This window comes from Podarcis tiliguerta, assembly GCF_965153285.1.
Source record: "Podarcis tiliguerta genome assembly, chromosome: 4".
In the NCBI taxonomy this organism is placed as follows: Eukaryota; Metazoa; Chordata; class Lepidosauria; order Squamata; family Lacertidae; genus Podarcis; species Podarcis tiliguerta.
In genome coordinates, this window is record NC_139537.1 from 6,091,860 (window position 1) to 6,113,848 (window position 21,989).

The 21,989-nt window shown below is 50.6% G+C and overlaps 1 protein-coding gene across 3 annotated transcripts in view; it reads left to right on the forward strand.

Annotated features, from left to right (window-relative positions):
- Positions 1-21,989, forward strand: part of C2CD3 (C2 domain containing 3 centriole elongation regulator) — a 71,892-nt gene that overhangs the window by 46,491 nt on the left and 3,412 nt on the right. For 2 of the 3 annotated variants that reach the window (XM_083435961.1, XM_083435962.1), the window contains 6 exons: positions 3,019-3,224; positions 3,592-3,722; positions 4,768-4,929; positions 6,855-7,063; positions 9,945-10,959; positions 16,794-16,902. In XM_083435961.1, the coding sequence (XP_083292087.1) occupies positions 3,019-3,224; positions 3,592-3,722; positions 4,768-4,929; positions 6,855-7,063; positions 9,945-10,959; positions 16,794-16,902 (1,832 nt within the window). Of the gene's footprint in view, positions 1-3,018; positions 3,225-3,591; positions 3,723-4,764; positions 4,930-6,854; positions 7,064-9,944; positions 10,960-16,793; positions 16,903-21,989 lie in introns of all 3 variants that reach the window. The other variant, XM_083435960.1, reaches the window with a different exon arrangement.

Below are 21,989 nucleotides of genomic sequence, written 5' to 3' on the forward strand. Positions count from 1 at the left end.
AACCTGAAGCGCCGTATCTGCACAGGTGCGCGGCGCGATTTGGCGCTTCTGCGCATGCACGAGTGGTGAAACCCGGAAGTAACCCCTTCCGGTACTTCCAGGTCACCGCGGAACGCAACCTGAAAAAACGTATCATGAAACAAACATAGCATGAGTTATGAATGTAGTTGCTGCTTCCAAAGACTCTTTGAAGGTAGATGCAAGGAAGGCATGTGTCACTGTGGTCAGGTCTGCGCTTATCAGGAATGGGCCCACCAGCCTAAGTTAGGCAATGCGCTCCTGGCCATAACTGTCATCCGAGAGATAGGCATGCAGGGATTTTCATCAGTCACTCCCCGCCAAGTTTGGATTAAATAAAACAAAGCCAAATCAAGCTTCTAGTTCTTAAGACAGTGACTCCAAATGCCCCATGAGGCAGGGTCCTCTTATTCCCTTCATGGCTCTCCATCTTTTCCCCGCAGCCTTATGAGGAACGGCTAAGGGAGCTGGGCATGTTTAGCCTGGAGAAGAGGAGGTTAAGGGGTGATATGATAGCCATGTTCAAATATATAAAAGGATGTCACATAGAGGAGGGAGAAAGGTTGTTTTCTGCTGCTCCAGAGAAGCGGACACAGAGCAATGGATCCAAACTACAAGAAAGAAGATTCCACCTAAACATTAGGAAGAACTTCCTGACAGTAAGAGCTGTTTGGCAGTGGAATTTGCTGCCAAGGAGTGTGGTGGAGTCTCCTTTGGAGGTCTTTAAGCAGAGGCTTGACAACCATATGCCAGGAGTGCTCTGATGGTGTTTCCTGCTTGGCAGGGGGTTGGACTCGATGGCCCTTGTGGTCTCTTCCAACTCTAGGATTCTATGATTCTAATGTGTGCAGCTCTTGCCCACGACTGCATCTGTTCCTTCCAGGCTCTCCCACTCCCAACAATCTCAGGTTCTGCCTCATCTCAGATATTGGGGTCTGGCAAATGCATGCAGGTCTGTGCCCTTCGAGAAAAGAATTTGAACTCCCTCGGGGCTTTGCTCCAGAAGACCAAAATCCGCTCGCAGGAGATAATCCAAACAATGGTTACTTTTGTGTTTGCCAGAAGGAATGGCTGTTGCTTGTTTGCACCGGCATCCGTGCAGGGAAGGGAAAAACCAGACAGATTGTTTCAAAGGGAAACTGCAGCAAGTCTCCTTTCAATGTCCTTGAATATTCAGAGGCCAGCTGGCAATGGGCAGGGAGAGAAGAACGTACAGTATACAAACAGCCCTAATTTGGGGGCTGCATTCAGACAGCCTTGGAGCCTGTTTGTTTCCTTCCCCGCATGGGGGCACTCAGGTGATTTCTTTTCCAAAGTCTTTCCCACCCAAGAGATGGTTACGTTGGATATATTTATTCACCCCTTTTATCCAGGTATTTTAGAAGTGTGTTCCCCCAGCGCCAGTAGCAAGGCTCAGGATCATGGGGTGGTGAAGTTCTGCTCTTTCCTCTTGGACATGAAGGGATGCCACAGCCAGGGGCAGAATGTTGGGCAGTGTGAAATTCCACACAGGAAGATTTCACTCGGAATGCCTTCCTCCGCAGAGAGTGTGTGCTTAAGGCTGTGGGCGACTGTGCAAAATGCTTTTTAGCTTGGGAAAAATTGGGGGGGGGGCATGAAAGAGGTGCATGAAATCATACACGATGCGGATAAAAGTGGATAGAGGTGTTTTCTCCTGCTCACATAATGCTCAAGCCCGGGGGCATCCAATAAAGATCAGTGGTGGGAGATTCAGGAAAACTTTCTTTGCACAGTGCATAACGAATACAGTGGTACCTCTGGTTAAGCACTTACCGTATTTTTTGCTCTATAAGACGCACCAGACCATAAGACGCACCTAGTTTTTGGAGGAGAAAAACAAGAAAAAAATATTCTTAATCTCAGAAGCCAGAACAGCAAGAGGGATCACTGCGCAGTGAAAGCAGCAATCCCTCTTGCTGTTCTGGCTTCTGGGATAGCTGCGCAGCCTGCATTCACTCCATAAGACGCACACACATTTCCCCTTACTTTTTAGGAGGGAAAAAGTGAGTCTTATAGAGCAAAAAATACAGTAATTCGTTCCGGAGGTCCGTTCTTAACCTGAAACTGTTCTTAACCTGAAGCCCCACTTTAGCTAATGGGGCCTCCTGCTGCTGCCGTGCTGCTGGAGCACGATTTCTGTTCTCATCCTGAAGCAAAGTTCTTAACCCAAGGTACTATTTTTGGGTTGGCGGAGTGTGTAACCTGAAGCGTCTATAACCCAAGGTACCACTGTATTGGAATTTGCCACCTAAAGACGTAGTGTTGACCACCAATTTGGATGGCTTTAAAAGCGGGTTAGACAAATTCATGGAGGAATTCAAAGTCGTCAGTGGCTGCTGGTCATGATGGCTGTGTACTTAACCCCTGGCATCAGAGAAGAGTGTGACTGCACTCATGTTCCCCATGTGAGCTTCCCAGGCACACCTGGTTGGCCACTCTGAGAACAAGAAGGTATACTGTAGCTCAGGGGTACCCAAACTTTTTTCAAAGAGGGCCAGATTTGATGAAGTGAACATGTGTGAGGGCTGACCAAAGTTGTTGACCTTTTTATAGGATTGAAGTTGTTGAGCCAGATTAAACCGGCAGGCCGGATTAGGCCCCCAAAACAGACTTTGGACATACCTACTGTAGCTAGTTAGGTGTGATTTTTGGCCATGTTTTCCTGGCTGACGCCTGTGTATTTTCCGCCCTGCTTTCCCTACAGATGAGAGGCAACCATTGATATGAGAGCCAGTGTGGTGTAGTGGTTAAGAGAGGTAGACTCGTAATCTGGGGAACCGGGTTCGCTTCCCCGCTCCTCCACATGCAGATGCTGGGTGACCTTGGGCCAGTCACACTTCTCTGAAGTCTCTCAGCCCCACTCACCTCACAGAGGGTTTGTTGTGGGGGAGGAAGGGAAAGGAGAATGTGAGCCGCTTTGAGACTCCTTCGGGTAGTGATAAAGCGGGATATCAAATCCAAACTCTTCTTCTTTTACAGATGTTGAACGGGTGATAGGGTTTGCCTCTGTGGATCTCTCCCCCCTCCTTTCCGGCTTCCAGTTAGTCTGTGGCTGGTACAACATCACAGACTTCAGCGGACAGTGTCAGGGGCAGATCAAAGTCGCCGTTTCCCCCCTCGAAAATATAACTCATCTCAAAGAAGAAAGACAGGCAAGAAGCCAGACCAAATCTTCAGGATCATCAGTATGTCCATTTCCCAGTTTCTCAGGTTTCTGACTTCTGGACTGACAGAATTACTGCAAATATTCCATATTGACTGCTTAGGGGTCTTGGGATGCAGCTGTCAGAAATAATACATGGCCTTTCTCACACTAACTTGACACAAGTGTTGGGCAAATATTATGAACAAATTAAAAAATCTAACCCAAGAGGCCTGTGGTAGTTTTATCTACAATCCCCTTTGATGTTCTGGCTTGTTCATTCATTCTGTGAAGGAAAGCTAGAGGGGAAGCTCTCATTCCAATGAAATTGTGGCTTCCAGAGCAGCTGCATGTTGGCTCAGCCCAGGAGATATTTCTTCCTTCCAGTTTCCCTCTCTGTTGTGTTGCAGATTCCAACCACCAGCTCTTTTGCCCTCCAAGCGCAGGACTTGTACACTGCATTCCCCAGCTTCTCCACAAGAGGCACCAGCGAACATCTAAAGTCCCCATTGAAGGGCACTGATGCCACCAGTCTGGAGAGGTGAGAAGAACATGGGGGGGGGGGGGCAAATGACATGCTCCCCCCCCAAAATGAGAGGGGGCTGTGAAGTAACTGTGTAATTCTTTCAGATATTATTTGCCAAGAATACCTTCCACGGTGCGGCTGCCGCACTTCCCAAAGCACTCAAACATCACAATTTTGTTGCCTCCCACCAGCCTTCAGCATATTTATGGCTCTTCCATGTGCTCCACGGGAACCTGTTAGATAGCACCTGTAACATCACTGCTGACTGAGAACTCAGCTGTTCTCCAACCCCTCGGTGCCAATACTGTGTGTCTAGCTAGACATGTTTTATTTAATGTTTGTGGACTGTGCACTCCACGTCTTCAGTGCTGGAGGGACGCTGCCCCATTTCCCCCCCTTAAAAAACCTTAAATAGTTACAGTGGTACCTTGGTTCTCGAACGGCTTGGTTGACGAACAAATCGGCTCCCAAATGCCGCAAACCCGGAAGTAAGTGTTACGGTTTGCAAACATTTTTCGGAAGCCAAACATCCGATGTGGTTTCCTCTTGAGTACAGGAAGCTCCTGCAGCCAATCGGAAGCCACACCTTGGTTCTTGAACGGTTTTGGAAGTCGAACGGACTCCCGGAACGGATTAAGTTCGAGAACCAAGGTACCACTGTATTTACCTTTACACCCACTTCCAACAGCAAGGTTATTTCCTGTGTACCATGTTCCAAAAGAATAACCAGCAAACTGGGACGGGGCCAAAGGAGAACCACAAGGAGAAGTCAAAGATCTGATAAGGAAAGGCTGAAAGATCTGCCTGTGTTCAGCCCTGTGTTGACATCCGCATGCTTTCAAAGGAGGCCTCTCTAAGGGGATCCTTAATGATTTTGAGCATGGAACTAGGGGGGTGGTTTTTCCAGAGAAAGCAGTGTGGTGTACCGGGCTGTGATTTTGTGCGTAAGGTGTTTGAATCTTCAGAAATGGAGAGAAAGATGTCATTGTCCCTTGAGCAAGAGTGGCGGAAGGTGAAGCATGGAGCACAGAATCACTAACAGCGTTTCTTCCTTTAGCAGGACCGGGTCCTTGGGGTCCCAGATGCCCCGTCACGAAGAGCACGTGAAGAACATCCGCCGATTCCACGAGTCGCTGCAGCAGGCAGAAAGCAGCACGTCCCAGTTGGGAAGGCTGAATTCCCTTTCCCATTCCTCACGCACTTCCCTTCTCAGAACTCTCAGGTAAAGCCATGTTGCAGGTGTGACGCGGCAGCTAAAAAAGCCAATGCAATTCTGGGCTGCATCAATAGGAGCATAGCATCTAGATCAAGGGAAGTAAGAGTGCCACTGTATTCTGCTCTGGTCAGACCTCACCTGGAGTACTGTGTCCAGTTCTGGGCACCACAGTTCAAGAAGGACACTGACAAACTGGAACGTGTCCAGAGGAGGGCAACCAAAATGGTCAAAGGCCTGGAAACGATGCCTTATGAGGAACGGCTAAGGGAGCTGGGCATGTTTAGCCTGGAGAAGAGGAGGTTAAGGGGTGATATGATAGCCATGTTCAAATATATAAAAGGATGTCACCTAGAGGAGGGAGAAAGGTTGTTTTCTGCTGCTCCAGAGAAGCACCAAATCACAGCAAGATGCCAGCACCAAATCACAGCAAGATGCCTTGCAGGCTTGCAGAGTGGAGAGGAGGAGCTTAGGATGTTCCCTGGTTGCAGGCGAGATGGTCATTGATGGAGCCCTCCTCTGTTGCTGAAAGTTGGTGCTTTTGAATTCCACATCAGGAGACCCTGCAGCTGGGTCAGGCCAAAAGCTTGTCTAGTCCAGGCCTTCTGTTTCCCACAGTGGCCAAGCAGATGCCTCAACAGGAGCCCACAAAGAAGGCAACCTTTCTGAAGGCTTTCTCCACTGTCTGATATCCAGGGGCCTCGTGCCTCAGATCCCAGATCTCCCACTGTGGTGGTTCAGTGGCAAGGAGAAGGCAGGTGGCACTCTGCTTTGAATCCAGGGGGGCCAGAGCTAACTCCTGGCATTACAAAAGGGTTCTGGGCATGTTGTTGTTGTTTAGTCGTTTAGTCGTGTCCGACTCTAGATGACCCCATGGACCAGAGCACGCCAGGCACTCCTGTTTTCCACTGCCTCCCACAGTTTGGTCAAACTCATGCTGGTAGCTTCGAGAACACTGTCCAACCATCTCGTCCTCTGTCGTCCCCTTCTCCTTGTGCCCTCCATCTTTCCTAACATCAGGGTCTTTTCCAGGGAGTCTTCTCTTCTCATGAGGTGGCCAAAGTATTGGAGCCTCAGCTTCAGGATCTGTCCTTCCAGTGAGCACTCAGGGCTGATTTCCTTCAGAATGGATCAGTTTGATCTTCTTGCAGTCCATGGGACTCTCAAGAGTCTCCTCCAGCACCAGAATTCAAAAGCATCAATTCTTTGGCGATCAGCCTTCTTTATGGTCCAGCTTTCACTTCTGTCAGGGAACTGCCATCAGTGCCGGAGGGAGAGAGCAAAATCCAGAGGGATTCCGGAGAGCGTCCCGGGATTGGGAGAGGCAGCCCATCTTCTGGGGAAGAGAATCAGCGTAGCACCAGTGGAGAAGGGGGGCAGATGGGGGAAGCGGTGAGGCGGTCCCATGACTCCGCTGCCCACGCCCTCCTTGCGCAGAAGGCTTTCGCACAGAGAGAGTAGGAGGAGACTAGGCGTCAAAGAGCTTCTTTGCTGGAAGAAGTTTAAGAAACGCCCACTGACGGATTCTGCCAGCGATTGAGACAGCCACGGGTGAGTGGCTGTCCGGACAGAAAAGGTTCACTCAGGCAATCCAGCCAGGTGTTTGCACCGGCTTACGCACGAACAACCCCTAGAACCATTACAACTTCCATACATCACTACTGGGAATAGCTGTCAACTTTTCCCTTTTCTTGCGAGGAATCCTATTCGGAATAAGGGAATTTCCCTTAAAAAAAGGGAAACGTTGACGGCTATGGTTCTGGGACATAGCCCCTGTTGAGACCTAACTAGAACTGAGACCCAAGGGCAAAAGGATTCGCTAAGGAAGTGGAAAATAAAATGGATTTTGACCTCCACCTGCTTATCCTTTGCTGCACATAAGGCCCTTTATGTGATAGGGCTCTGCTTCCTCTCTGACTTCTCTTCCCTTCCAGGAAAAACCTGAGTGAGCTGGATGAGATTCAGAGGTACTTCGGTCAAAAGCTCACCAAACCTCATCACGACTTGGGTTCTCCACGGAGAAACACGGACGATCTGGGCGCCAGTCACCAAAGCCCCGCCTCCATGGTGGCAGATTCGGAAGGACGCCATCTGCTGGAGAAATCCAGTCACCTGGTTTCTCAAGTCAGCAGCTTGATTGCTGGTGAGATGTCGGAATTGGGGGTGGGGGGTGGCAGTGATGGGAGGAGGGGAGGTTGCAGCTTGACGGGCAGAGAGGAGAAGACCACTTCAGGCAAATGGAGAAGCCTGGCAGAAGGCTCAGGGGAGGGGCAGAGACAAAGGAGTACATTGATAGATGAATCTGTGCAGGGTGAATCTCCGGAGCCCAATGAAAATGTATGGGGCACCTGGTCATGGAGGGCAGGGTGCTGTGCAATGTTGGTTTCAAATGAAATAGAAAAGCACATGGGGAACAGGAAGCATGACTCAGCTGCTCCTCCTGTCCCCATCTTCCTGCCTTATCCACTTACAGGTGAAACTCGAAAAATTAGAATATCATAGAAAAGTTCATTTATTTCAGTAATTCAACTTAAAAGGTGAAACTAATATATGAGATAGACTCATGACACGCATCACGATAATCACAATGATAACAAATAAAGGCTTGACATATCTCGCTTTGAATGTCATGAATCTATCTCATATATTAGTTTCACCTTTTAAGTTGAATTACTGAAATAAATGAACTTTCCCACTATATTCTAATTTTTCGAGTTTCACCCGTGCGTTGTCTATTTTGTTGTTTCTTCAGCTTGTAAACTGCCTTGTGTATAGCAATATAGAAAGGCAGTATACAAAGTGAAATGAAATGGAACGTTTTGTCCCATTCAGAAACAGCCCTGAGAAGGTGAGAGAGAAGAAACAGGAGGGGGAAGCTGGCAAAACCTTCCTTGCCATTTGCTACAACCCCTTTGATCCCCAGACTCTTTGCTCCTGTTTCTCTGCCTTTCCACTTGTTTCTTTCTCCTCCACAATATTGTGGGATTGCTTGTTTTTTTTAGTTAAGTGGTTTTCTCTAAAACCCTTTCTCAAGACTGCTTCACATGCTGCTTTTTCCAACTCAGGAATGAGCCTGTGTGTTGGAACAGAGTTACACCTCAAGCAACCCTGATGCTCTTTCCCTTACTGTTTTCTGCTTTTGTTCCCACAACATGTTCCCATCACATCTTGTCCCCAGATCTCTCTTTGAGCGCTTTCTTTTTCCAGTGACCTTTTTGTTTTCCTTTTAATCTTGCCCTCAACCAGATAGGTGCCAATTTTCGAACGCTCGGAGGAAATGAGGCTTCACCTAGTAACTAAACAAAAGACTTTCCTCCTTCTCATTCAGTTGTGATGTAGCTCAGGTGACACAATATTGCAGGGTTCATTTCCTAGGCAGCCAGAGTTTGTGTTCCTCTTTTGCAGAAAACGAGTGATGCTGTGCTTCATTTCCTTTTCACTGCAACGTCTTGTTTTTTCTTTCTGTGCCCAGTATATGTACGTAAAGGGTTTGACTGGCTTCTTTCTTTGGACACAGCCTGCCCAGTATCAGGCAAGGCGCGGAGTTCATAACTGTGAAAAATAAGCCTCCCTCTCGCTCGCCAGGAGCAAGTCAACAAAAGTAGGGATTGAACTAAGTGCCATGCATTTTGTGTTGACTGGATGGTGTAGCTTAATATTCATAGGCTTAATGCAAAACAGGGAGGGCTGGGGTGTTTTGCATGCAGAAGGTCCCAGGTTCAGTCTGCACAATCTCAAGGCAGGGCAGGGAAAAGGCTCCCTGTCTGAAATCCTAGAGGGCAGACATTTCTGAGCTAGGTGCACCAATGATCCAACCTAGTACACTTATACCTTGGTTGTCAAACGCCTTGGTACTCGGATGTTTTGGCTCCCGAATGCCGCAAACCCAGAAGTGAGTTTTTCGGTTTGCAAACATTTCTCAGAAGCTGAACGTCCGACGTGGCTTCCGAGGCTTCCAATTGAGTGCAGGAAGCTCCTGCAGCCACTTGGAAGCCGTGCCTTGGTTTTCGAACCGTTCCAGGAGTCAAACGGACTCCCAGAACGGATTAAGTTCAACAAGCAAGGTACCAGGGTATAAAGCAGAACCCTTTGTGGCTCAGTGTGTACAGACTCACACAAACAGACAGACAAAGAAACAGTGAAAGTACTGCCACTTTTGCAAGGGACTTGCCTTATTAAAGCCCTAATGACCCTTGTTCTTCATTGGTACGTACCTTTCAGCTGTGCATGTGGGAGAAAAATCTGCTACATGAGGGGTAATGGAAATCCCTTGAAATGAAGGGCATCAGGTGCTTTTTATATATATAGAAAGCAAAATGAAACAGTACTTGGTGAAGATTTGAAGGTCTTGGACTTCACCTTCTGGTTAACCCCATCAACAGAGCTCAGCTCTCCTACAACAGCTCAAAAACAGATCAGCTGCAGAGACTGAAAAATGACCTTAAATAATACCCAGTGAGGGTAAAAAAAAAATGCTAATGGTGTTAGGCATAGAGATATATGTCTATTTCTTTTTAGTATTATCCTGGTGTCAAAAAGAAGGTAAAGTAATTGTCAGGCGAGCCTCTCTAGGAAGAGGAGCCCAAGACTCCCTGCTCTGGAGTTGCCTCTTTCTAATCGAGAGGCATTGCTAGAAGAGTGGCTCTGCAGAAATTGTAAGCAGGGTGTGTGCATTCCACTACTAAGGGTGGGTGAACTCTGGCTCATGCTCCAGCTCCTCAAAATTTAGGAGAGGTAAACCGTGATGTAATGCTAGTCAAAAATTGGGGGTGGGAGGTGCTCTGCATCCCTGAGGATGGATCCCGATTCGCAAGCCCAGCTCCGAACTTTCAAGGAAGCCTGTCTCACACCTGCACTGGGCCAGATGCACCACCCAGCGACACAAATATCATTCTTCCACTCCATTCCTTGTGCACTGCAGAAACAGCCGTGGCATTATCGACCTCTGCATGAATGCTGAAACCCGGCCTTTCCCCCCTTTGTTCATTTTTAGCAACGCCCTGAATCTGTTTTCCTTCCCGCAGACCTGCAGAAAAACATGGGGAAGAATGCCGAAGGATCTGTGGGCGCCTGTGTGGATGGCAGCCGGTGTTCAAGCGCCACTGCCTTCCATGGCGAGGATGGTCTTCACGACACAGAAGATGCTGCCGGGGCTGAGGTTCCCAAAGGCCACCCAAAGAGCGAACCTTCAAGCACCTGTGTCGACAAAGAGCCTTCGCTCCCTCTTGGCGAATCCCCTTACGGGGTAGGCATGCTGTACGAATTCCTTGGCCAAGCCAATTCCCCAAGCAGCCATCCCTTACCTGCTTGTTTTACCCAGAAAGGCGAAGGCGCTGCGCAGTCTCACAGTGAGGAGGAGGAGGAGGAAGAGTACGAGGAGGACGTCATAGAACCGAGAACGCTGAACGAAATCACCACCATGACGGACAGAACCAGCCCTTGGTCCAGCCTTGTCTCTGAACCAGAGCATGATCCTGCGATCCTTAGGAGCGCTGGCCAGCTTGCAGGGACTGCTGAACGTGCGCTGAAAGAAGGCAGCGTCGGAAGCAGCCCCGTGTCCAGCGTCACCCAAGACGACCCTCTGAGCGTGCCCAGCAGCGCCAGATCCAGTAACAGCCCCTTGAGAGAAGACGGGGATGACGGACATGTGAGGAGGCGGGACCTCGAGGGTAGTTTGGAAGAGCTCTTGCCACCTGCTCCCATCCAAACAAAGGATGGGGCTGCAGAAGAGCAAAGGGCAGATGACGGAAGAGCGCAGGAAATCGGGTGCAAGGTAGTGGAAGGGGAACCGTTTATTCCATGTGACGGTGGTGGCGGCGGCGATGGAGACTCTGCAGCAGCTAAGCACCGTGCTCCAGAGATGGGAGAGGGCAGGTTGGACTTAGAGAGCGGCCCCCGAGGCGAGGAAGGAAGGCGTTTGAGCGAAGACACTTGCCTTCGAACAGTGGGAGCTGAACAGCGTTCTGGAAGCTGCTCTGACGAGAGCCATGAAGACTTCCCTGAGGAGTCAGAGACGCCTCTGGATCCCAGTGTAGTCCTGTATCCTTTTTCACCCGGCTAACTGAGCAAGCCCTCTGGGCTTCAAATAAACAGTGAAATTCTCCTAGGATGACTCTTCCTTTCTCTTGGTCCAGCTTTGCTGTGGCCAGCGTGAACAGGCAGATTGCATCCAAGGCCCTCAGTGCCGTGCAGCCTGACAGAGTTATCTAAGAGCAGAAGTGGCTTTTCAAAAGGAGGGGGCTGCTGGCCAGGTTGCCCAGAAGTGCTGCCTCCATTCAGAAACAGCATCTCAGTGACCAGGTTCCTTCTTTGCTGCCTAATGTGCAGCCCCCCCCCGCCCAAAAAAAAACCCCACAACTTTGTGCCCTCCAGGTGTCTTGGACTCCACCTCCCATCAGTCCCAGCCACTTGAAGACATCTGGTTGGCAGCAGGTTGGGGAAGGCAGAAAACAGGACAGGCTGTGGCAGACGCAGCTTCCATACAGGAAAGCTTTCATGGAGCAGAATTGGCTGGTGGGGCTGGCCGCAACCTCTGCCCCACATTAGATGGGGGTCAGAATCTCGGTAGCATTTGCCCTACAGGCCCAGGGTGAAGCTTGTGCTTTAAGTCACTGGCTAACCTTGCTTTGCCTCCTTGCAAAAGCTACATCTGTGATCAGTCAAGAACAAGGTACGGTGATTGCTCGTTATGGGTGGCGGCGCCTGTCCGTTCCACTTACCTGTTTTTATTTTGTGTTCTCTGGGAGGAGGCGTTGCGTAACATAAGATGATTCTTCCACCTTATATAAGTTAAATTTTAACGTTTTGTTGAAGCAGCGCCAGGTGTGTCCTCAGCGTTGCAAGTGATAAAATAGCCCCATGCAGCCAAATGACCGCAGGGTGTAACTGGATTGGGATTAGTGCATTCAGCCCCAGGACATCACCCTCGTACCCTTAAGATTCTCGCTGCTGAGATCTGAAAGAATCCCATAACTCGCCTTTAAAAGGTAAAGGTAAAGGGACCCCTGACCATTAGGCCCAGTCGTGGCCGACTCTGGGGTTGCGGCGCTCATCTCGCTTTACTGGCCAAGGGAGCCGGCGTACAGCTTCCGGGTCATGTGGCCAGCATGACTAAGCTGCTTCTGGCGAACCAGAGCAGCGCACGGAAATGCCTTTTACCTTCCCGCCAGAGTGGTACCTATTTATCTACTTGCACTTTGGAGGTGCTTTCGAACTGCTAGGTTGGCAGGAGCAGGGACCGAGCAACGGTAGCTCACCCCGTCGCAGGGATTCGAACTGCCGACCTTCTGATCGGCAAGTCCTAGGCTCTGTGGTGGTTTAACCCACAGTGCCACTCGCCTTTACAGGAAGCTAATGTCAAGGTGGTGCAGATTGTTGTTACTACACCGATTTCTTGGGGGGGGGGGGCGGAATAGATTGGGATGATGATGATGCCACATTTTGGCTCTTCCTGTTAGGCCAGGTTCTGCATCTAGGGGCACGCAAGATGAAGGGCCCATAGGTCAGTGGCAGAGCAACCCTCCTTTCCATTTAAAATGGTCTCAGACACAGAACATGAGTTACTGAAGAAATGCTATCTGGGCGGCAGACAATCCTGGCTTGTAAAGACCCAGCTTAAAGTGAGTTGCACAGAAGTCTTCACCAGAAAAACAGTTTGGAGAGGCACTGTAGATCTTTGCTAGAGCACTCACTTTGCAGGTGGAAACCCCCAAAACTCAACCCCTGCCCCTCCAGACATAAAAGGTTTGGGGTAGCAGGCAACAGGGAAAAGACCTGGGCCGGGGCTGGGGGAATGCAACAGTTATACAATACAGTGGTACCTTGGTTCTCGAACTTAATCCATTACAGGAGTCTGTTCGACTCCCAAAAGCATTTGAGAACCAAGGCACAGCTTTCGATTGGCCTGCAGGAGCTTCCTGCAGTCAATCGGAAGCCACATCGGATGTTGGGATTCAAAAAAAGTTTGCAAACTGGAACACTTCTGGGTTTGCAGCATTCAGGAGCCGATTTGTTTGGAAGCCAAACCATTTGAGAACCAAGGTACCACTGTACTAAGCTAGTTTGGGTGGGCTTGGGAATTTGTTAGTTTTTGATGAATCTGTAATTTTGGCAGTTTTTATTTGTATTGTTTTATTGTTTCTGGGCTGTTTTTGTTTTTTGTATTATTGTTTTAAGGTTTTATTGTGTTAGGCTGCGGAAGAATAACATTAATTGCCATCAATGGAGGCTACTATGAGGCTTGGGATTCCTACCGTGGAGGGGCGAGGGAGGTATGGCGGTGGGGGCAGATATTATAGGCGAAGGGGATCGAGATATGGATATGCTCGTACCCCTTCCAATCTGCGCCTCATCCCGAGGGACGAGGGTAGGGTGAGCAAGGATTACTCACCTCCGTCACTGGTGTTGTGCAATGCCAGGTCTATAGGCAACAAAACCGCCACCCTGCGAGATTTCTTTATCTCGCAGGGGGTCGACCTGGCTTGTGTGACGGAGACCTGGGTGCGTGAAGGGGCAACAGTTACCTTGCGAGAGATGACGCCCCCGGGTTTCTCCGTCCTCCACCAGTCGCGGACTGTGGGCCGGGGGGGAGGGGTGGCATTATTAATCCGGGAAGATTGTCCTTTCAGGGCTCTACCATCACCATCGATCCCCGGCATTGAATGTGTTGGCCTAGTGTGGGGCTCCGAGGAGAGCTTGGCTGTCTGGCTGGTGTACCAGCCACCTAGCGCACCAGCAGCCACCCTGTCAGGCCTATTGGAGGCGGTGGCCGGCTGGGCCTTGGAGTTCCCTAACCTATTGGTATTGGGGGACTTCAACACCCATGCTGATGCCACTCCCTCCTCACAGGCTCTGGACCTGGTGTCTTCCATGGCGACACTAGGGCTCTCCCAGTTTGTTTCGGGCCCCACACATCAAGCAGGCCACACGCTGGATTTGATCTTTGGCGTAGGTATAGATGTGATCATGTCTCCTTCGATGAAGGTACCATGGTCTGATCACTACGCTCTGAAAGCCAGGATTGACTTTCCACCCCCACCCTGCTTAGGTGGCGAGCCGATTTGGGCTCGCCCGCAGAGGCTGATGGACCCTGATAGATTCCGCCAAGCCTTGCGGGACCTTGCTCCCCCTGGCGACTCATTGACTGAGCTTGTTGAGGGCTGGAATATCCAGCTCCTGGCAGCCATCGATGAGATCGCACCTAAGCGCCCTCTGCGACCCCGCAGAAACCGGGCTCCCTGGTTTACCGAGGAGCTCCGGAAAATGAAGCGGGACCTCAGACGGCTAGAGCGAGTATGGCGGGGTGCCCGTGACGGAGCCTCAAGAACATCTTATAGGGCTTTTATGAAAACCTACGAGATGGCGGTGAAGGCTGCTAAGAAGTCTTACTTCTCGGCCTCTATTGCATCCGCTAGCTCTCGCCCGGCACAATTATTTAGGATAATCAGGTCTTTAACGTCCCTTGAGGGACAGCCAAATTTAAATAACAATTTGACACACAGCTGTGAGGCATTTGCGAGCTTTTTTGCGGAGAAGGTCTTGTTGCTCCGCCATGACCTCCCTGCCAATTTGGATACAATAAAGGAACTGGAGGCCCCTCGACTGTCCTCGGGTCCAGTATTGGACCACTTCAACCGGATATCCCCAGCCGATGTGGACAGACTCCTCCGAGCTGGAAAGCCCACCACCTGTCCTCTCGACCCGTGCCCATCTTGGCTGATTAGAGCGTGTCCAGACGAGGTGCGGGCCCTCCTGGGGGATATCATCAATTTGTCCCTTGGCACGGGGACATTCCCAGGAGAATTGAAGGAGGCAGTGGTGCGTCCGCTCTTAAAGAAAACATCATTACATCCTTTAGATCTATCCAATTACCGCCCAGTTTCAAATCTTCCGTTCCTGGGTAAGGTGATTGAGAGAGCGGTTGCTGAACAGCTTGGTGGGTTTCTGGATGAAACATCGGCTCTCGACCCATTCCAGTCCGGCTTCCGCGCTGGTCATGGGACCGAGACGGCTCTGGTTGCCCTAACAGATGATCTTCGTAGACAGCTGGATCGAGGTGGGTCGGGGCTGCTGATTCTTCTAGATCTGTCAGCAGCTTTTGACATGGTCGATCACGAACTTCTGGACCACCGCCTTGCCGACGTGGGGATTCAGGGCACAGCCCTTCAATGGCTGCGCTCGTTTCTCTCTGGTCGGGGACAGAGGGTGGCGCTTAGGGGGGAATTGTCATCGCGCCACTCCTTGGTGTGTGGAGTACCTCAGGGTGCGATACTCTCCCCGATGCTTTTCAACATCTTTATGCGCCCCCTCGCCCAGCTTGTCCGGAGTTTTGGGCTGGGTTGCCATCAGTATGCTGATGACACCCAACTCTATCTGTTGATGGATGGCCATCCTGACTCGGCCCCAGACACACTGAGCAGATGTCTGGAAGCTGTGGCTGGATGGCTACGTGGGAGCCGGTTGAAGTTAAATCCTTCGAAGACAGAGGTCCTGTGGCTGGGACGGGACGATATGGGATTGGGGGGGCAACTCCCATCTCTTGCGGGGGCGCAATTAGTGCCAGCACCGTCCGTTAAGAGTTTGGGTGTAATCTTCGACACCTCCTTTTCCATGGAGGCGCAGATTGCAGCTACAACAAAGGCGGCATTTCTCCATCTCCGCCAAGCTAAGCAGTTGGCTCCTTACCTCTCTCGCCCTGACCTAGCCACTGTGATCCACGCGACGGTCACCTCCAGACTGGATTATTGTAACTCGCTCTACGTGGGGCTGCCCTTGAGACTGACCCAGAAACTCCAGCGGGTGCAGAATGCTGCAGCGAGACTCCTTACGGGGTCTTCGCTGCGAGATCACATTCACCCGGTGCTATACCAGCTGCACTGGCTCCCGGTGGAGTACAGGATCAGGTTTAAGGTGCTGGTTTTAACCTTTAAAGCCCTATACGGCCTAGGACCCTCGTACCTACGGGACCGCCTCTCCTGGTATGCCCCACAGAGAAACTTACGGTCTTCAAATAAAAACATCTTGAAGGTCCCAAGCCACAGAGAAGTTAGGCTGGCCTCAACCAGAGCCAGGGCTTTTTCGGCCGTGGCTCCGATCTGGTGGAACACTCTGTCACAAGAGACCAGGGCCCTGCGGGACTTAACATCTTTCCGCAGGGCCTGCAAGACAGAACTGTTCCACCAGGCCGTTGGCCAGGGCACAGCCTGACTCCCTCCATTGGCAATCTTCGCAGAGCTCTGGCCCAATGGCTGCCAGTGGCTTGAATTAATTAATTTTATAATGAATGATTTTAAAGTGTTGTTTCTACTGTTTTATTGTTGTTAGCCGCCCTGAGCCCGGCTTCGGCTGGGGAGGGCGGGATATAAATAAAATTTATTATTATTATTATTATTAGATGGGCAAACAGCCCGAGCTGCTACAAGGCAGCATCTTGCTGTCTGTAAAAATTGGAGGCATCTCACTCCTGGGCCCAAGGGGGAAGATACATTGGCCTTTCGGGTAAGAAAAGAAGTTTGGTCTTACAAAGATAGGTGCCAGATACATTTGGCACCAGCCTGGCTGCAGGAGTTGCCAGAAGGAGACGTATAAGGCCTCAGGGACTCCACTCTGTCCAGCTTGAGATGAGAGTCACACAGAGTGTAAGAATGGCCACCCTGCGTGTTGTTCTCCACCTATCCACCCAAAAAAGGTTTTTTGCAGAAGGTATTGCTGTGGACATGCACACAAAGTGGCCGCCTTGCACCAACAGGGCCAGAGCAGCAGCTATGCAGCCTCTGCCCTTTCCCAGTAGTGTTTGCAGAGGAATTTGTTCCAGTGCGGCACCAGCAGGAGTCCCAACCTGCTTTCAGAGTCTCTTCCTTAACTCTGCCTTGCAGATCTGACCCCGTGGTCGTCCCCAACTTCTTCCTTCCACCGCAGGATCTAGAAGCCTCCCTGCGGCTGCTCAGCATCACTCCTCCTACTCCACTGGCCGCTGCCGTTAAAGTAAGTAGAATGGCCTCTTGTGCTTTCTCCCCAGCCTTTCCTTCAAGCAGGAGCCTAGGCAGAGGGCTGAGTGATTTGTTTGTTTTCCCCTTGAATTTTATGGGATGGCCACCAAGACCATATAACACTGGTCCTGAGCACACTAACTTGGTGCTAACTTTTAAAGCCCTAAACGGTCTCGGCCCAGTAGACCTGAAGGAGCGACTCCACCCCCATCATTCAGCCTGGACACTGAGGTCCAGCTCCGAGGGCCTTCTGGCGGTTCCCTCCCTGCGAGAAGTGAGGTTACAGGAAACCAGGCAGAGGGCCTTCTCGGTGGTGGCGCCCGCCCTGTGGAACGCCCTCCCGTCAGATGTTAAGGAAATAAACAACCATCTGACTTTTAGAAGATATCTGAAGGCAGCCCTGTTTAGGGAAGTTTTAAATGTTTAATGCTGTATTGTGTTTTTAATATTTGGTTGGGAACCACCCAGAGAGGCCAGATGGGCAGGGTATAAATAATAAATTATTATACTGTAATATTATTATTAATATTGTTCATCCAGGTATGTGGTGGCTTTACAGGGGAGGTGGGTAGAGGAACCATGGCCCTGCCCCAACTAAGGCAGGCAGGCAGGCAGGCAGGCAGGAAGGAAGGAAGGAAGGAAGGAAGGAAGGGTGGACTTGGGTCCATTGCTGTGGTCCATATAGGGATATGAACCCACTAATAGAGCCAGTTACCCATTGCCTTGTGGGATATCTTTGGGAGAAGAAAAGGCTAAGGCATTAACACTACACAGATCCAGAGTGGAGTCCCTGAGGCCTTGTACGCCTCCTTCTGGCAACTCCTGCAGCCAAGCTGGTGCCAAATGTATTGCTCTGCTTTCCTTTGGACCACATCAGCAAGACTGAGAGGGGGGTCTTGTCATCAGGGCAGCCCAGGACCTCCAGACCCACTTCCCAGGCTTGTACCCCAGGGAAGTCACTAAAACATTGCAGGAGGCAGCAGTTAGAAGTTACCGGTCTCTGCAGCCACACCAGGCGCTGTGATTCTTCAGCGGTTTGACTTCACCCTATTGGCGCACTGCATTGTCTCTCAAGATGGACGGATGCTGACAACTAGGACTTTCAAGTACAAATGGGCAGGCTGAGCCTGGCAAGGGAAAGGGCTTTGCAGAGTCAGAGGCACTGGGGGCCCCACAGGCAGAGTTGGTCCTCAGGAGTACGGTCCTCACAATCCTGGAGTCTAGTGCCAGGCCCAGCACCCAGAGGACATTTCTAAGAAAGCAAGCTTTTAGCCATAAATGCTGTGAAGATGGACTTGTGTTCAGTGGAATCTAGGAAGCAGGGTTGAGTGGAAGAAGGAATTCCATTGATCCAAGAGGTGCCCCTTCCCATTAACGGAAAAAAGGAGGAGCTATGCACAGTTATCAAATTATGTGCAAACAGGTTGCCATTAACGGTTGTTGACCCACGACAGTTAGGTAGAACCTTTGTGCTCAGGGGCCGTCAATATTTCTGAATGCCAAACACTGAGAAATTGCAACAGGGAGGCCTGCGGCTTTCCTTCCCCTGCTTCCTGGAGGCCTGTGGCCAAACCGCTTGCGGAAACCAAATGCTGGTGGGCCCTAAATCTGATTCCGCAGGGCACTTGGCTCTTTTTGTTTTTCAGTGACTTGATTGGCATAATTTGTAAGTTGCACAAGTTGGGTTTTTTCTTGACCCAGAAGATTCTTTGCTGGTGTGGGGTGGAGAAAGTGGGCAGAGAATATTTAAAACTGTTTAAGGGACCTAACTCTGCTGGGCCTGGGGGTAACCCAAGCAACGCGGTCCAGGTCTGGTCCCAAACCCAAGGATTCCGCGAGGAGTCAGTCCAACAGGGCCAAGGCAGGAAACCAGGCATGGTCAGGCACAGGGTAACAGGCAGGTTCTAGCAAGCAGCAATGTTGTTCCCACAACCTGGGGCGGGCTCCAGCAGCCTTTTATCTCTGTTGGGGTAGCGGCCGGTGCTGATCCCCCAGCAACTCACCTCCCTGTCTCACCCAAAGGCGAACACTCCTCCTGCAAGTACTCAGGTCTTTCCTTCTCTCAGACCTCAGTCTCTGCAGCTCAGGAGATGTCGGTGGGTTACTAAACCCAGAGGCTGCCTCAGCCTCCCCTGACCCAACCAGTAGTGGAGCAGCTGTAAGTGATGGCCCAGCTGGAGGCAACGAGGTCATCCCCGCATCTGGAGCCAGGGCAGGCTCAGGCCCCTGACTCAGCCCAGCTGGTGCTTGTTGCAGGGGAACCTGTGCAGAATGGAGCTCTTCAGAATCAGGCCCCAGACTCGGTTCAGATGCCGCCTGAGGCAGAGGATCCAGCGTGGACCGAGACTCTCCCGGTTCCGAGTCCGAGTCCCAGGCCATCACACTAACAGAGCAGTTCAGACCCCAAGTGCACCACCATGCTGGAAGGAATTTGGATGTGACGGACGCACCCTGCCAGCAGGGGAGCCTTACCAATGAATGCCCAAATGGCAGCCAGCAGGATCGCCCCAGAGTGTTAAGGGGATGGGTCTAGGCCATCACTGGATCCGGAAGATCCTAAGACAGCTTTGCTGCCGTCAGATGATGGCAATGGGCCTAATCCAGGCTTCTTTGCTAGCCTGGATGCTGGCACAGCAAAGAGGCGCTTCCTTCCCTCCTCTCCCCCCACCCCCTTTCAGCTCTAGCCACTGCAAACTGGAGCACGGTCAATACAACGGTGTCTAATCCACTCCATCAAGCTCAGCCACCCCCAGCCATTGGCCAGGGATTTGGATTGCGCCCTAAATCAGCCTGCTGAGTTGCGATGGCCCTGAAAAGTCGATCTGAACGAATTCCAGACAACTCGCTCCTTCGCACAACCGCAGGCAGCTGTCATCACTGCAGTGGGGCGAGTTTCTGGTGTATTTACGCTGACACGAACGATACTGGGGGTTGAATCTAGAGCCGAGAGGTCTGTGGTTCAGAGATCAGTGAACGAAATGAGGGCAGGGACTTGCAGAAGCTGCTGTTGAATTTTCAGGAATTGGCAGGAGACGTTGGCTTAACAAATGAGCTTATAGCTAAAAGCTGCTGAGTGAGAAGGCCAGGCGGGCTGTTAAAGCTGAGAGAGCACTAAAAATCTTAGGAAGGGATTGGTGTGCATAAATAATACATCAAAATACATTTGGTTGCTAATATATAAGTGCACACAAATGTAGCTATTGCAAACTGGTTGCTTTGAAAGGGAATGCTGGCTTCTTTGGAAGAAGTTTCCTTAAAGCGTCAGGTGTTTGGGTTTTTTATAGCCTGGTCTCTAAATGTTGTTTACACCGTCCCCATAAATCCAGGGAGCTGGTGTAAGTTTCACCAGGCAAGTTCTTGTTGTTATGGTAGCCAGACTTATCAGCTGCTGGTCGTCAAAGCAAGTTTAATGGGTTCATTCCCTCTGCCCTATGGCCTATGGAAGTGAGTGGCGGGGGAACTCTATAAAGAACATCTGCAAAAGAGGGAACATCTTGCTTGGATAAAACTGGAGGCAGAACCTTGTGAGCCTGATAAAATGAGCAGGATCTGATATTAAATGAGGCAGCCATGGAATTATCCTCAAAAGGATAGATATACTCGTTCCAATCACACCACCTGGTGTAGCCAGCCACTTGAAGCTGTTCCCAGGATGTGGCTGCTGTCGCATGCTGACAGCTTCTACAATGGTACCTTGATTCTCAAACTTAGTCCGCTCCAGAAGTCCGTTCCAAAACCATATAAGATAAACCAAATAAGATAGCTGCTTATTTCCTTCACATCTGAAGGGAGGGCGTTCCACAGGGCGGGCGCCACTACCGAGAAGGCCCTCTGCCTGGTTCACTTCTTGCAATGAGGCCATAGTCTCCCTGTACAGTGGTACCTCGGGTTACAGACGCTTCAGGTTACAGATGCTTCAGGTTACAGACTCCGCTAACCCAGAAATAGTACCTCGAGTTAAGAACTTTGCTTCAGGATGAGAATGGAAATCGCACAGCAGCGGCACGGCGGCAGTGAGAGGCCCCATTAGCTAAAGTGGTACCTCGGGTTAAGAATGGACCTCCAGAACGAAATAAGTTCTTAACCCGAGGTACCACTGTATGACTGCATTTGGCAGCAAGCCCTGTAGAAAAAAGGATGAGCCCAGGCGTGGGAGGTGTTAACTGGTGTTTGCACACATGCCCTGAGCTGAACCTGCCCATGCGCTTTTTTTCCCTGGCAAGGGACGGCGTAAACACAACGTGAGTGCAAAAGCTGCCCTGAAAACTATGCAGAGTGAGGGCGTTCTTCCCCAAAAAGGGTGGAATGGTTGTAAACCGAAGCTGCTGGGAAAAGCAACCATCTGGTGCCATGGCGAATTTTGGGTAATCTTCATTAGCTGATGAAATGAATGCAGAGGTTGTGCAGCGTCTGCACTGTGGGGTGAGGTGAGCTCCAGAGCAAGGCAACTGTGTTGTGTGTACCTTGTCCTGCAAACAAGATTTGGCCCTGCATAGATCTTGCTGCCTGTTGCTTTGTTATTATAGAGCAAGGTTTCCCAAACTCAGGCATCCAGCTGTTTTTGGACTACAATTCCCATCATCGCTGGCCCTGCTAGCTAGGGATGATGGGAGTTGTAGTCCAAAAAAAGATGGAGACCCAAATTTGGGAAACCCTGCCAAAGAGTCTCCTCTGTCCACCTAGTGTCCTCCACATGTTTAGGACTACACTCATATCAACCTCAGCCTACTGGGGTGGATGGGAGTTGTAGTCCAATGCATCTGTACGGCACCAGATTGCAGAGGCTGCTATAGAGCCTTCGTTCTTGAACTCTTCAACTTCTTTCCCTTTGGGGTAAAGCTCCTAGTTCATGCTCAGTCACTACAAATGAAAATTACTTCACAGACGGAATCATGCAACTCTTCAGTTTTGGTTTGTAAAGTTGGCTTTGCCTGGAAGCATCCATGGCTCTATAGACCCCCTAAATCAGGGGTCAGCAACCTTTTTCAGCCGTGGGCCGGTCCACCGTCCCTCAGACCTTGTGGAGGGCCGGGCTATTTTTTTTGGGGGGGGGGGTGAATGAATTCCTATGCCCCACAAATA